We start from the raw sequence: 12,781 nt of genomic DNA on the forward strand, positions 1-12,781 counted from the left end.
TTCAATAGGTAGGCCAGGCGCCATGGCTCATGCCTGTAATCCTAGCTCTTTGGGAGGCTGAGGCCGGTAGATCACCTGAGGCGAGGAGTTCGAGGCCAGCCTGGCCAACATAGCAAAACCCCGTCTCTACTAAAAATATAAAAATTAGTCGGGCATGGTGGTGGGTGCCTATCATCTCAGCCACTTGGGAGGCTGAGGCAGAAGAATCGCTTGAACCCGGGGGCCGGAGTTTGCAGTGAGCCAAGATTGCACTACTTCACTCCAGCCTGGGCAAAACAGTGAAACTCTGTCTCAAAAAAAAAAAAAAAAAAAAAGTTCAATAGATTATTATGTGCAAGCTTATCGAAGATGTTAAGAAATTCATCTTCCTTATTCACTTTGCCTTCTCACTAATATGACCCTCTGTGTTGGGGGTAAATATGGTTTTTCTAGGGGTCTGTGATCTGGGAGCTGGAGCAGAGACAGACCCTGGGGTGTGGCCAGGATGAGACACTAGGCCCCTCTAGGCCTGTCTGAGGGGTTGGAATGTCAGAGTCTCCTGGCTCACGGCACCACTGATGGCTCCCTCACACACACCACTTTGCCTCCTTTTCAATTCTCTGTCTGCATCCCCTGTAGCTCTACAGAGTCCCACCATCAGAAGCCTCTGCACACACAGGCATACCCTACTCCATTCACCCAGAACTACTTCGCTGAAGCTGAGAGACATGTAGGTGAGATAGACAAAGGCCGGTGACTCAGGAGCAGGGTCATTCACTCATCTGGGGCAGGGGAGTTCACGGCCCTCAGCAACCTCCATGAAGGCTGCCCCCCTGACCCCCTAGCCCCCACCTACACATGCACAGAGCTGGAAGGTCTGTCCCCACCGCCACTCCAGAGTGCGAGAAAGGGAGAGGCAGTGGGATGGGGACTCTCTGCTTCGCATGTTGGCTGAGCTAAGAGGGCCCATCTCCATCCCAGCCTTTGTCAGGGAGAGAAGGGGCTTCCCAGGGGCAGACATCATCTATTCTCCACCAGAATACCCAGGGTCAAGACTTCTCCCACTTCTGAACTCAGGGCCCAGCACTCTCCCACCCAAACTTTCACTATTTTGTGACACATGAAGGTACTCGGTTGTGGCACTTCCTGGAGGCTGCATGGAGATGTTCAGTCCCGTGACATCTCTGCAAACCTTCTCCCTACAGCTGCATGAAGTTTGAGGTAGAGTAAGTAGTGGAAAGATGGGTTGAACCTTATTTCAGAGTGGGACCTTCATAGGTTTTTCTCATCTTGTTTTTAGAATTTTTTGTTGTTTGTGTAAAGACGGTATTACGGAAACATAAGGTTCAGTGAAGGAACTCAGGATGAAGGTGGGCTTACAGCACCACTGTCAACATCCCTCCATGTCCTGTCGCTTCTGGAAACCAAGCCCACACCAAGCATGGCACAAATAAAAGCCATCACCCTCTTATGAATAAAAAACCATGTTTATTGTGGAATATTAAATGTTCCGCATGTACTAACATGAGAGAAAATATTTTTTCTCTATGTAGAGTGAATTTTTTCTTGGGGACTTGTTTTTCTCCAGGGAAGGCTAAAAAAGAATTTGTGACTGACCAAATCAGATACCTTCCCAAAGAAGACAGTGCCTTGGACAGTGGTGATGGTGGCTAGAGGCACCGGATGTCTTCGGCCAGTGCTGAGGGGGACTGACTGGGGATACAGCTTTCTTGGGGTGCAAGATTTGGGGATGTCGCAGGCCCCATTGCTCATTGTTGCACCGCACGCTTTTCAAGGGCTGTTGATTTCTGATTTGCCTGTCTCTGTTGGGACAACCCTGGCTCTTGAGAGTGGCTTGTTGACTGCTGGCTGCATAGCTCAGTATTCTGCTGTGTTCTGAGTAGAAGAGGTGCCTGTGGTTGCAGGGAAACCCACAGACTGGGACTTGAAACTTCTGTTTGTGCTGATTTACCTTCGAGGCATGGCACGCATGACAAAGTGACATTTTCTTCTCCAGCATTTGTCCAACTGCCATCATGAGACCCTGAGCTTCAGCACCGCTGCTGTACACACATGATCTGTTTTTTACTGTTTTTTGGCTCTCATCAGTGACTGGTGCTGGCTTGCTTTTTTTCTTTGAAAAAATCCACTGAAAAAATTGCTTGATGTTTTCTCCAAAGTGGCTTATTGAAGGAGGCTGTTTCTTTGATGGCAGTAGCTGGACGCCTTCATCCTGATGGGTGTCTTCTGTTTTCCTGACTGGGGTAAGTTGAGGAGTCCTCAATCCTTCAAGCCTTTCTTCATGTTTTTCTAAGTTGGGCTTCCTAGACTTCTCACTCTTGTGAATAGGGGGAAACATTGGCCTTTGGCTCTTGCATGAGCCTTGACAGTTTGGGTTTCTGGGCTCCTCGTGCACCAGTTTGCTCCTTCTGGCTGCCATGAGGTCATGTAGCTCCTGGGAAGCCCACATGTTCCCAGTAGGCATGCTCTGGAGATGGCCCTGGGGCACTTGAGAAGCCAAATTCTCTGAAGCGTGGGGCACAACAGATGCTTGCCCATCTGGAAGGAGCACAACAGCGGCACAAACTTGAGGCTGGGTCTCTGACTTTGTGGCCATTCCAGGCTCAAATTCACTAACAACCTCCTCCATAAGACACAGCTTTCTTGGATCTTGGGAGACAGACACTCTAGGGTGTAGAGAGCTTTTGCTGGTCCCTGGAGCCTCGAAACCATGCACATCCTCACTTGTGGCTTGGAGGTTTGCCAGCATACAGGTTTCCAAGGGGACTCTGCGTTGTGGCACTGCCTCCCTTGTCTCTCCAGCCTTTGAAGATTGGGCTCCTAAGCTCCTGCTCTGCTGGGTGCTGCCTGTGAGGCTGTACGTGAGGGGCATAGATGGCCAACTGCCCTCCTCTCCAGCTGGAGGAGGCTTCAAGGGCCCATGATCATTCCAAGATGGGATTCCTCGCGGGGCCCTCTGGAACTGCTTACATGCAGGTGAGGAGGCCAGAAGACTCTCTGGCATGTGATCAGATGCTTTGGTCAGCACCTGCTTTCTCAGACTTGGCATTGGTGGCTTTCTAAGGAACATGTCCACCTCAACTTCTGAGCCAGCCCCAGATTCACAGGTGGCTGAGGAGGGACCGGCAAGCTGTGTAAGGGACAAGGATGAAACCTTTTCCAGTTTAAAGCACTGAATGGGCTTGAGGACCCTGAGGGGTAGACCCCACCTGTGTTTGGCCCAAAACCTCAAAATATGGGCTCCCAACACCTGCTGAGTACACGGCTCGAGGAAGGAAAGCACCTGGGCTGTGTTCACACAGGCTTTCCCACTTTTCGGGGCTGCTAGATTGCTGGTTTTCACGTGGGTGTTGGACACGGGAAGAGCCTGGTTGACAGCACGCCAGGATCGACGCACACACACGGGGATCAAGCCCTCGTTGGTCTGGCCCAAGTTCCTGCCCATGTGGGCTTTCAGGATGTTTTCTTTATGAGTCCTCTCTGTGCATCTTAATAAATCACTTCCCGAGTCACTCCTCAAGGGCTTCCTCAAGTTCCTTTCCGACTCCTCAGAAGTCACCCCCAGAACCTTCCGTGGGAAGCTTTTCATGTCCCTGGATAGATTTTGTGGGGTCTCACCCAGAATTTGCCCCAGATGTGGGCACGGGTCCCTCTCTAGCTGGAACTTCACCTTCTGTGCCTCCTTGCTGCTTTCACCTGTGGACATGGAGGACTGCCAGGGACTGGGTTTGCCCTTGGCCTGACTTGTCCCTGGTGATTCATCCCGAAGCTGCATCAGATCCGGAGACTCTTGGATCCTTCCCAAGTTGCCCCAGTGTTGGATGATCCACTTTTTTATGTGTTGCTCCAGTTGTCTCCGGATTTCAGGACTGACTGGAAAGTTCTCAGGCAGAATGGATGTCAAACTTTCCTGGGGAAGGTTAGGAGTGGAGACACTAAAGACGTCCTGAGATTTTTGGACCCTAGAGGGTAAAGCCAACTTACCTTCTAGTTGTTTCCTCAACAAAGGCCATTCAGGGTGCTGAGTTTCAGGTAGGGAGAGAGCTTGCACTTTATTCTGCGATGCAGGGCAAGCTACTCCAGTGTTCTTAATCAGGGATGGAAAAGCAGGAGATAGGACTGGGAAAGAGGATTGAAGATGGGCCTGAGCCTCGGCCTGAGCCATAGGTGTGGGCCGGAATTGGGGTGTGGATGAAATAAAGGGTTGGCACTCGGGCCCCAGATGGGACAGGGGCTGGGCCTGGAAAAGCAGTGGGGACATTGTAGTCTCCCTTTGAATTGGGCAGACATTGGACATTTCATTGAACAAGAAAGGAGGAGACTGTAAAGTATAAGACCTGTCAGTTACCCAGGCGTTAGCCACCAGGGACTCGCTGTGCAGAGAGGGGAGGCCCCAGAAAAGCTGGCTATAATTCTTCCAAAAACTTTGCTGCAAGAGCCTAGGATCTGAGAGCTTCTGAGGTCCTGGCAGCTGTTTCGAGTTCTCTCCCATGTTCCAGAAGGGTTTTGGGTTTGTGGTGTCCTGCTCAGCATCCAATGATTTAACCAAATTCCGCAAAGAATTTAAGTGCTTTTCTGGGGTCATTTGATTTGTAAATGATTCAACATTTTCTTTTTCTTCCCAAATGTTGACCTTGGCTGTTTCTGTGACTTGTATCTCCACGACATTCTGGCCATCAGAGCTGAGCAAAAACGGGCTACCAGCTTCCATCTGACAGGTCTCTGGTGGGTGGCGGGAAAGATGATCTTGCTGGACTGATGAGTTAAAGGCGCACGAGGTTCTGGCAGTCTCCTGCCACCAGGAGGAGGCAGAAACATGACTGTTTGAGCCACCAAGGCCTGAGATGGCTGGGACAGAAGCCACCAAATCCTCATGTGGAGACAAGCTTTGAGGGACGGTGCCCAGTGGAAGTGCCACTGAGTCACAGTGAGATGGAGTTATCAGTGTGGAGTCCCGCAGGGGAGGAGCAGTGAAGCCTTTTGGAGGAGGCGGAGAGCAGGCCAGAGGATCAGGGGTGTGTGGTGGGTGAGGGAAAAGTGCAGGTGGCTCGGGTGAGGGGTGTTCTAGGGGAAGGGAAGGTTCTGGTGGCTGGGAGGCACTTAGGGAGGAGACTGAGGTGGTCATTGGGCCTGGTGATGGGGTGGAGGCCAGATCCTGAGGATGCTTGGCTTGAGGATCCGGGGAAGCTAACGGGGAGAGAATGGGAGCAGCATCTTCCATAGGCTCATGAGAGGACTGGGAGGCTCCATCAGGTGCTCTTTCGCCCACCTCACCTGGGGGGTCTGGACCGGAGAGCTGACCAAAGTCACCTTTGTCAAGGTGTGGCTCCAGGAGGCTGCAGGAGACAGGAGGCACGAGCTGCAGCCAGGAGCCGGTGGGGCCGGAGGGCAGAGTGGGTGCTCGGGCCACAGCCCCTCCACCACCCCACACCCTGATTGCCCAATTCTCCTGATACCCCTCGCCCCAGGGTTTTACTCCCATCCTCTGTCCCCCTGGTCTCCCCATCCCAGGTCAGCTCCAGGCTGCCTGTGGCCCTGGGGTCACGTCCCAGCCCTGGTAGGAAGGATGCAGGGAAGGGGAGGTGCCTCACCTCTGCAGTTGTGAAAGCAGGTCCAAAGTCTTCTCCAGGCCTCTTGGGCACTCTCTACCAGCTGGAAATCAGGAGACTGGGTTAGGGCAGTGAGGGAGGGGCCTGGGATCTCACAGGAGGCTGAGTGGCTGTTTCTTTAGGGAGGACCATGGGGAATTAGACCCTGGACCCCACCCATCTGTGTCCAAAGCCACATGACCCCGACGTTAATAGCAAGGCATGGAGGACAGGGCTTTTTCATTCACAAAGGGCTTCCACACACAGACCCTCCACCCCCACAGTCCTCACAACTGCCCTGTGGGGAGAAAGGACTGAGGTGGTCTTAAAGAGGAATCAGCCTTAGCAGAGTTGAACAGCTGTTCCCAGGGAGCGGGAGGCCCCCTCACCCCCCTCCACATCCAGGCAGGCATTGGTCTCCCCAGGACACACACACTGCCCCCTGCTGGTTAACGCCCAGTCCCTGGCCCACCATGGCTTCATTCCGGCATGGAATCTGAGAAGGACCCGGGGTTCTGATTTCCTTCCTAGGAGCCCCCACCTCAGGCTTCTTCAACTGACTTCTTCAGAGTCAGTTCCCTCCGGGACAGATGAGATCAAATTAACTCTAGTGTGCTCTGGCAGAGCCTTACCTCTCAGACTGTGGTTTTTCATCCTGCCTCTGGGCCTCCGCCTCCGCCCTACTGGACACTGGGAGACACGATGATGTACGGAGACAAGCTGACGCGGAAAGACAAGATGACAATGGGAGACAAGAAAGGGCGAGAAGCTAGGACCGGCTCTCCCTCTCTGCCCCAGCCCAGCCGCAGCACGCTGCACTCAGGAACCGCATGGCTCTCTCTGTCTTGCTCAGGGAGCTCTGTGTGCTTCCTCCCACTCATGTTTAAATGGATGATAAACTGCTTTTCTTCTTAGAAAAACAGCAAGAGGGGGCTGGGCGCGGTGGCTCACGCCTATAATCCAAGCACTTTGGGAGGCCAAGGTGGGTTGATCACCTGAGGTCAGGAGTTTGAGACCAGCCTGGCCATGGTGAAACCCCGTCTCTACTAAAAATACAAAAATTAGGCAGGCATGGTGGGCGCCTGTAATCCCCAGCTATTCAGGATGCTAAGACAGGAGAATCGCTTGAACTCGGGAAGCAGAGGTTGCAGTGAGCCGATATCGCTCCATTTCACTGCAACCTGCGCCACAGAGCGAGACTCCATCTCAAAAAATAAAATAAAATAAAATAAAAATAACACACACACACACACACACACACACACAGAGGGATTTTCAATATGAGGTCCACCACGGACGCCTTCAGTCCCTGTTCCTCTGCTCCAGGAACACCCAAGTTCAGGCCTGCAGGCACTGCTGAGCTGTCAGGTCGGATTCTGCTTCCCAGGAGACCAGAGGAGACACCAGGCCCTGGTGGGAGGCCCTCGGGGGCCCAGCACAGGCCCCAGATCACCCCACACAGGGGATGCTGGGCCCTGAGCCACCTGCCCCAGAAAGGGGCTGATGAGCCAGGGCTCAGGGCCTGGTCTCGGACAGAGACCTCCCCAGTCTCATGACTGGTACTGGTGCTGAGTCCACTGGTTTGATTTTGCCTTGATGCCTCCTGTGCTCCCCCACAGATGGACTGAGAGCTTGGGATGGAAATCCCAGTACACTATCTACCCCTACCAACCCCTGGCTGCCCTGCCTCTCCCTGGAAGGATGATGTTCTGGTCTCTTCTGCGACTTCCCATCATAGAAGGCTCTCCACTGGATTTGGAAAAGTGGAACTAATAATAAAAAGAAAGGAGAGAATCAAGCTCTGTGGGTCGGGACTGAGGGTTCCTTACCTTTCTCTTCCCAGGCGATGGTGATGGTGGGTCATCACAACGGAGGTAAGATAAGAAGGGGAGTAATAGGAAGAAGAACCCCAGGGCAAACACCAAGGTGAGGAAGATATCCAACACCCATGGTGTGGAGCTGGGGGCGTTTAGCGATGAGGCACTAAGTAATTTTAAAGGAAAGAGAAGATTCTCCATGTGAATAGGTGCGTTGCTTTCAAGCAACTGAGCTCTGGGCATCCCCGTGGAGACTAGGGACTGGGACCCAGGCCTGCGTCACAGAGGTGGGGCCTTGATGTCACAAAGGGCTCCTTTGTTGGGGAGGGGCAGTGGGAGGGGGAGGCGCAGAGGGAGGGGGAGGCGCAGCAGGAGGGGGAGGGGGAGGGAGAGGGGCAGGGGAGGGGGAGACTGAAGCACAGCCCCTCCCCACCCCCCAAGCTGGGGATCCCTCCACCATCCCACCTTCTAGATCCCTCCTTCCCACTAAGTTTTGTCAGTGATAGCCAATTTTCTATTCTTTCTCCCTGGAATATAGATATTACGTGGTTCCTTTTATCTGTTGGAGATGGTGGCTTGAGGTTACCTATTTTATAGCCCTTGAAAATCTGAAGTTCTGAAATTTTGGCTATGTACCAGGGATTTTCATTCTCAGAATCTCGTTCATCCTCAACTCCAGCTTTCCCACACTATGTTTTTGTCTTGTATCAATCCAGGGACAAAATGTAAATTTCTTTTACTCTTATTTAGTTTTGCAAATTTTGAATAGTAAGTTTTAAAAAATTATTTCGATCTCACTTTCAATCAAAGGGAACTACCCACATACAATTAAGATTTTTTTTGTCTTTCAAAATTTTATTTATGTACTTATGTATTTATTTTATTTTAACTTTCGGGATACATGTGCAGGACATGCAGTTTTCTTACATAGGCAAATATGTACCATGGTGATTTGCTGCACCTATCAACCCATCACTTAGGTATTAAACCCAGCACGCATTAGCTATTTTTCCTGATGCTCTCCCTACCACCGGCCCTCCCTTGACAGGTGCCAGGGTGTGTTGTTCCCCTCCCAGTGTCCATATGTTCTCATTGTTCGGCTCCCACTTGTAAGTGAGAACATGTGGTATTTGGTTTTCTGTTCCTGTGTTAGTTTGCTGAGGATAATGGCTTCTAGCTTCATCCATGTCCCTGCAAAGGACTTGATCTCATTCCTTTTTATGGCTGCATAGTATTCCATGGTGTATATGTACCACATTTTATTTATCCAGTCTATCATTGGTGGGCATTGGGTTGATTCCATGTCTTTGCTATTGGGAACAGTGCTGCAATAAACATACACATGCAGGTATCTTTGTAATAGAATGATTTATATTCCTTTGGATATACAATAATGGTATATCTGCCACAGCCTCTGTGCTGCACTGTGGGGAATTCTGCCCAGCGCAAACCACCCAGTCTCCCTAGCACTGGCGGGGGAAAACCACCGGCTAGACCCGCAATAATGGCGGTCACCCTTCCCCCCAGGAACTTGGTCTTCTTAGGCAGACTCCAGGTGCTGTGCTGGCCAGTGGGGATTCCATGCCAGTGGGTCTTAGCTTGTGGGGTTCTGTGGGAGTGGGTCTGCTTGGCTCCCTGGCTTCAGCCCCCTTCTCATGGAGTTGATGAATCTCCTGCTTCACTGGATTTCTGTGAGCCACCAGAGTATGCAGAAACTCCTACAGCTCAGTACCTGCCCAAGTGGCTGCCAGCTGGAGCCCCTGCTATGGGTCTGCACAACTTTGTGCTTGGGACCCAAGGCCCTGGTGGTGTGGACTCACAAAGGGATTACCTGTTCTGGGGTTTGCAAAAATCTGTGGGTAAAGCACAGTTCCCCGGGCGGGTAGCACAATCCCTCACTGCCTCCCTTGGCTGGAGGAGGGAGGTCCCTTTGCCCTGTGCAGCTCTTGGGTGAACTGTCGCCCAACTCTGCTTTTCCTTGCTCTCCATGGGTCACACCAACTGCCTAGTCAGTACCAATGAGGGAATCTGGATACCTCAGTTAGAAATGCAGAATTCACTCGCTGTTTATGTTTGTCTCAGTGGGGGCTGCAGAGTAGAGCTGTTTCTACTCAACCATCTTGGCCCCTCCCCCCAATTAAAATAATTAATATTCAAAATTTGTAATTCTACTTATGAAACAATTATAAGTAGTTAAACCTTCAAGTGGTATTTCTGTAAATGTATAGCATTTACAGTTCTGGACTTGGTAGTGCTTAAAGTGCACGATAACTTATGGGACTGCTACATAGGCATACCTCAGAGATACTGTGGGTTTGGTTTCAGGCCACTGTGGAGATGCGCTCTTTAGGGCAGTGCCCAATGGAAGTGCCATTGAGTCACGTTAAGATGGAGTCAGAATGCAGTCCAGCAGTGGGGGTGCAATGAAGGCTTTTGGAGGAGGTGGAGGGCAGGCCAAATAATGGAGGTGGGTATGATGGGTGAGGGGAAAATGCAGGTGGCTTGGGTGAAGGGCGTTCTAGGGGAAGGGAAGATTCTGGTGGCCAGTTCTGCAATAAAACAAATATGGCAATAAGGCAAATCACACAGAATTTTTGGTTTCTCATTGCATATAAAAGTTAGGTCTATACTATACTGTAGTCTATTAAGTGGGCAATACCATTATGTCTAAAAAAGTCAATGTACATACCTTAGTCAAAAATTATTTTACTGTTTAAAAATGCTATCGATCACCTGAGCCTTCAACATCATGATCTTTTTGCTGGTCAGTGGCCTTGCCTCAGTGCTGTGGCTGCTGACTCATCATGGTGGAAGCTGCTGGAGGTGAGGTGGCTGTGGCAATTTCTTAAAATAAAACAATGAAGTTTGCTACATCAATTGACTATTTCTTTCAAGATTCCTCTGTAGCATGCAATGCTGTTTGATAGCATTTTACCCACAGTAGAGCTTCCTTCAAATCGGAGACAATCCTCTCAAACCCTGCCACTGCTTTATCCACTAAGTTTATGCAATTTTCTAAATACTCTGTTGTCATTTCAACAAGGTTCACAGCATCTACACCTGGAGTAGTTTCCATCTCAAGAAACCACTTTCTTTGCTCATCCAAGTTCTCATTTGTTAAAATTTTGTCATGAGATTTCAGCAATTCAGCCACATCTTAAGTTCTCTTCACATCTTTTAATCTTAGTTCTCTTGCTATTTCCACCACATCTGCAGTTACTTCTTGCACTGAAGTCTTGAACCCTCAAAGTCATCCATGAGGATTGGAATCAACTTCTTCCAAATTTCTTTTAATGTTGATATTTTGACCTCCTCCCATGAATCACAAATGTTCTTAATTTTAACCTCTTCCCATGAATTGCAAATGCTTCTTGAATGGTGAAACCTTTCTAGAAGGTTCTCAACTTACTTTGCCCAGATCTATCGAAGGAACTACTATACATGGTGGCTGCAGCCTTATGAAATGTATTTCTCAGATAATCAGCCTTGAAAGTCTAAATTACTCATTGATCCATGGGCTGCAGAATGGGTGTTGTATTAGCAGGCATGCAAACAGCTTTAATTTTCTTGTAGTTCTCCATCAGAGCTCTTGGGTGACCAGGTAAATTGTCAATGAACAATAATATTTTGAAAGATATCTTTTTTTAAAGCAGTAGTTCTCAGGTGTGAGCTTAAAATATTCATGTCGTAAACAGATGTGATGTCATTCAGGCTTTCTCCCATTTATAGAGCACAGGCAGAGTAGATGTAGCATAGTTCTTAAGGGCTCTAGAATTTTCAGAATGGTAGATGAGCTTTGGCTTCAGCTTAAGCCCCTAACAAAAGAGTCATCCTGTTCTTTGAAGCATTGAAGTCAGGCATTTATTTTGCTACCTGGCTGTGAAAAAGTCCTGGATGACATCCTCTTCCAATATAAGGCTGTTTTATCTGCAGTAAAAACCTTTGTTTAGTGTAGCCACCTTTGTTACTTCTCTTAGCTGATCTTATGGATGACTTGCTGCAGCTTCTACATCAGCACTTGCTGCTTTTCCTTGCACTTTTATCTTATGGAGAAGACTTCTTTCCTTAAACCTCATGAACCAATCTCTGCTAGCTTCAAACTTTTTTTCTGTGGCTTCCCAACCTCTCTCAGCCTTCAGAGAATTAAGAAGAATTAGGTCCTTGCTCTCGGTTAGGGTTTGGCTTAAGGAAATGTTGTGGTTGGTTTGATTTTCTATCCAAACCACTCAAACTTTCTCCATATCAGCGATAAGTCTCTTTCACTTTCATACCACTCATGTGTTCATTGGAGTAATACTTTTAATTTCCTTCAAGAACTTTTTCTTTTCATGCACAGTTTGGCTAACTGTTAGGTGCAGGAAGACTAGTTTTTGGCCTGTCTCAGCTTTTAACATGCCTTCCTCACTCACCTTAATCATTTCTCACTTTTGATTTAAAATAAGAGATGTGTGACTCTTACTTTCACTTGAACACATAGAGGCCTTTGTAGAGTTATTATTTGGCCTAATTTCAATATTACTGTGTCTCAGAAAACAGGGAGACCTGAGGAGTTGGGGAGATGGAGGAAGGGCAGATCGATGGAACCATTCGAACACACATATGTATCAATTAGGCTCATTGTCTTTTGGAGCATGGTTTGTGATGCCCCAAAACAATGACAATAGTAATATCAGTGATCACTGATCACAGATTACCGTAACAGATATAATGATAACAAAACATTTGAAATATTGCAAGAATTACAAAAATGTAACACAGAGATACAAAATAAGCACATGCTACCAGAAAAGTGGCACTGGTAGACTTGCTTGATGCAGGGTTGCCATAAACCTTCAACCTGTAAAAAATGCAATATCCGAGAAGCATAATAAAGTGAAGTGCAATAAAACAAGGTAAGCTTGTATATGTATGCATGCACACACCAGTACACATCCACCTATCCACACACAAATCTTTGTACAAACAAATCCTGTATTTTCAATTCCAACTATACATCATTTGCACCTTAAAAATATCTGTCATCCTTGTAGTATCCTTTTCTGTCTTTGTTATCAGGGTAATGCTGGCCTCATAAAAATGTTTGTGTTCCCTCCTCTTCAACTTTGGGAAGAGTTTGTGAAGAAATGGTATTAATTCTTCTTTAAACATTTGCTAGACTTCTCCACTAAGCTATCTGGTCTTGGATTTTCCTTTTTCAGGAGCTTTTTGACCACTGATTCAATATTTTTACTCATTATTTGTGTTGATTTTCTATTTCTTCATGTTTCAATCTTAGTGGATGTATGTTTCTAGAAATTTCTCTATTCTAAGTTAAACAATTTGTTGACACATAGTTGTTTAGACTATTATTATCCTTTGTATTTCTATGGTATCAAT

General features: G+C 48.4%; 1 protein-coding gene and 1 long non-coding RNA gene across 3 annotated transcripts; one reads left to right on the forward strand and one right to left on the reverse strand.

Annotated features, from left to right (window-relative positions):
* Positions 1 to 1,447: 1,447 nt before the first annotated feature.
* LOC749578 (spermatogenesis-associated protein 31A7) lies at positions 1,448 to 7,710 on the reverse strand. Of its 2 annotated transcripts, XM_009440280.4 has the most exons (4): positions 7,418 to 7,710; positions 6,221 to 6,308; positions 5,592 to 5,652; positions 1,448 to 5,336 (listed from the first exon to the last, which is right to left on the reverse strand). In XM_009440280.4, exons 1-4 carry the CDS (start codon positions 7,646 to 7,648, stop codon positions 1,601 to 1,603), a joined length of 4,116 nt encoding a protein of 1,371 aa, XP_009438555.3. In that variant the 5' UTR covers positions 7,649 to 7,710; the 3' UTR covers positions 1,448 to 1,600. The 2 variants fall into 2 exon arrangements, with proteins under 2 accessions (XP_009438555.3, XP_054514166.1); XM_054658191.2 differs by lacking the exons at positions 6,221 to 6,308; positions 7,418 to 7,710 and adding an exon at positions 6,023 to 6,086.
* Positions 6,485 to 7,386, forward strand: LOC134807659 (uncharacterized). Its single transcript, XR_010148673.1, has 2 exons — positions 6,485 to 6,570; positions 7,208 to 7,386. It is a non-coding gene; the product is annotated as an uncharacterized LOC134807659 (long non-coding RNA).
* Positions 7,711 to 12,781: the final 5,071 nt, after the last annotated feature.

The sequence above is a fragment of the Pan troglodytes genome, chromosome 11 (assembly GCF_028858775.2).
Source record: "Pan troglodytes isolate AG18354 chromosome 11, NHGRI_mPanTro3-v2.0_pri, whole genome shotgun sequence".
Taxonomy (NCBI): domain Eukaryota; kingdom Metazoa; phylum Chordata; class Mammalia; order Primates; family Hominidae; genus Pan; species Pan troglodytes.

What these genes read in the sequence shown, in the direction of transcription:
- LOC749578 (XM_009440280.4), bottom strand. Translation starts at nt 7,648, where the DNA reads ATGCCCAGAGCTCAGTTGCTTGAAAGCAACGCACCTATTCACATGGAG. An exon ending in CATCGCCTGGGAAGAGAAAG is followed by an intron (nt 6,309 to 7,417) that starts GTAAGGAACCCT and finishes TTTCCGCGTCAG; the next exon opens with CTTGTCTCCGTACATCATCG. An exon ending in GAAAAACCACAGTCTGAGAG is followed by an intron (nt 5,653 to 6,220) that starts GTAAGGCTCTGC and finishes CCTGATTTCCAG; the next exon opens with CTGGTAGAGAGTGCCCAAGA.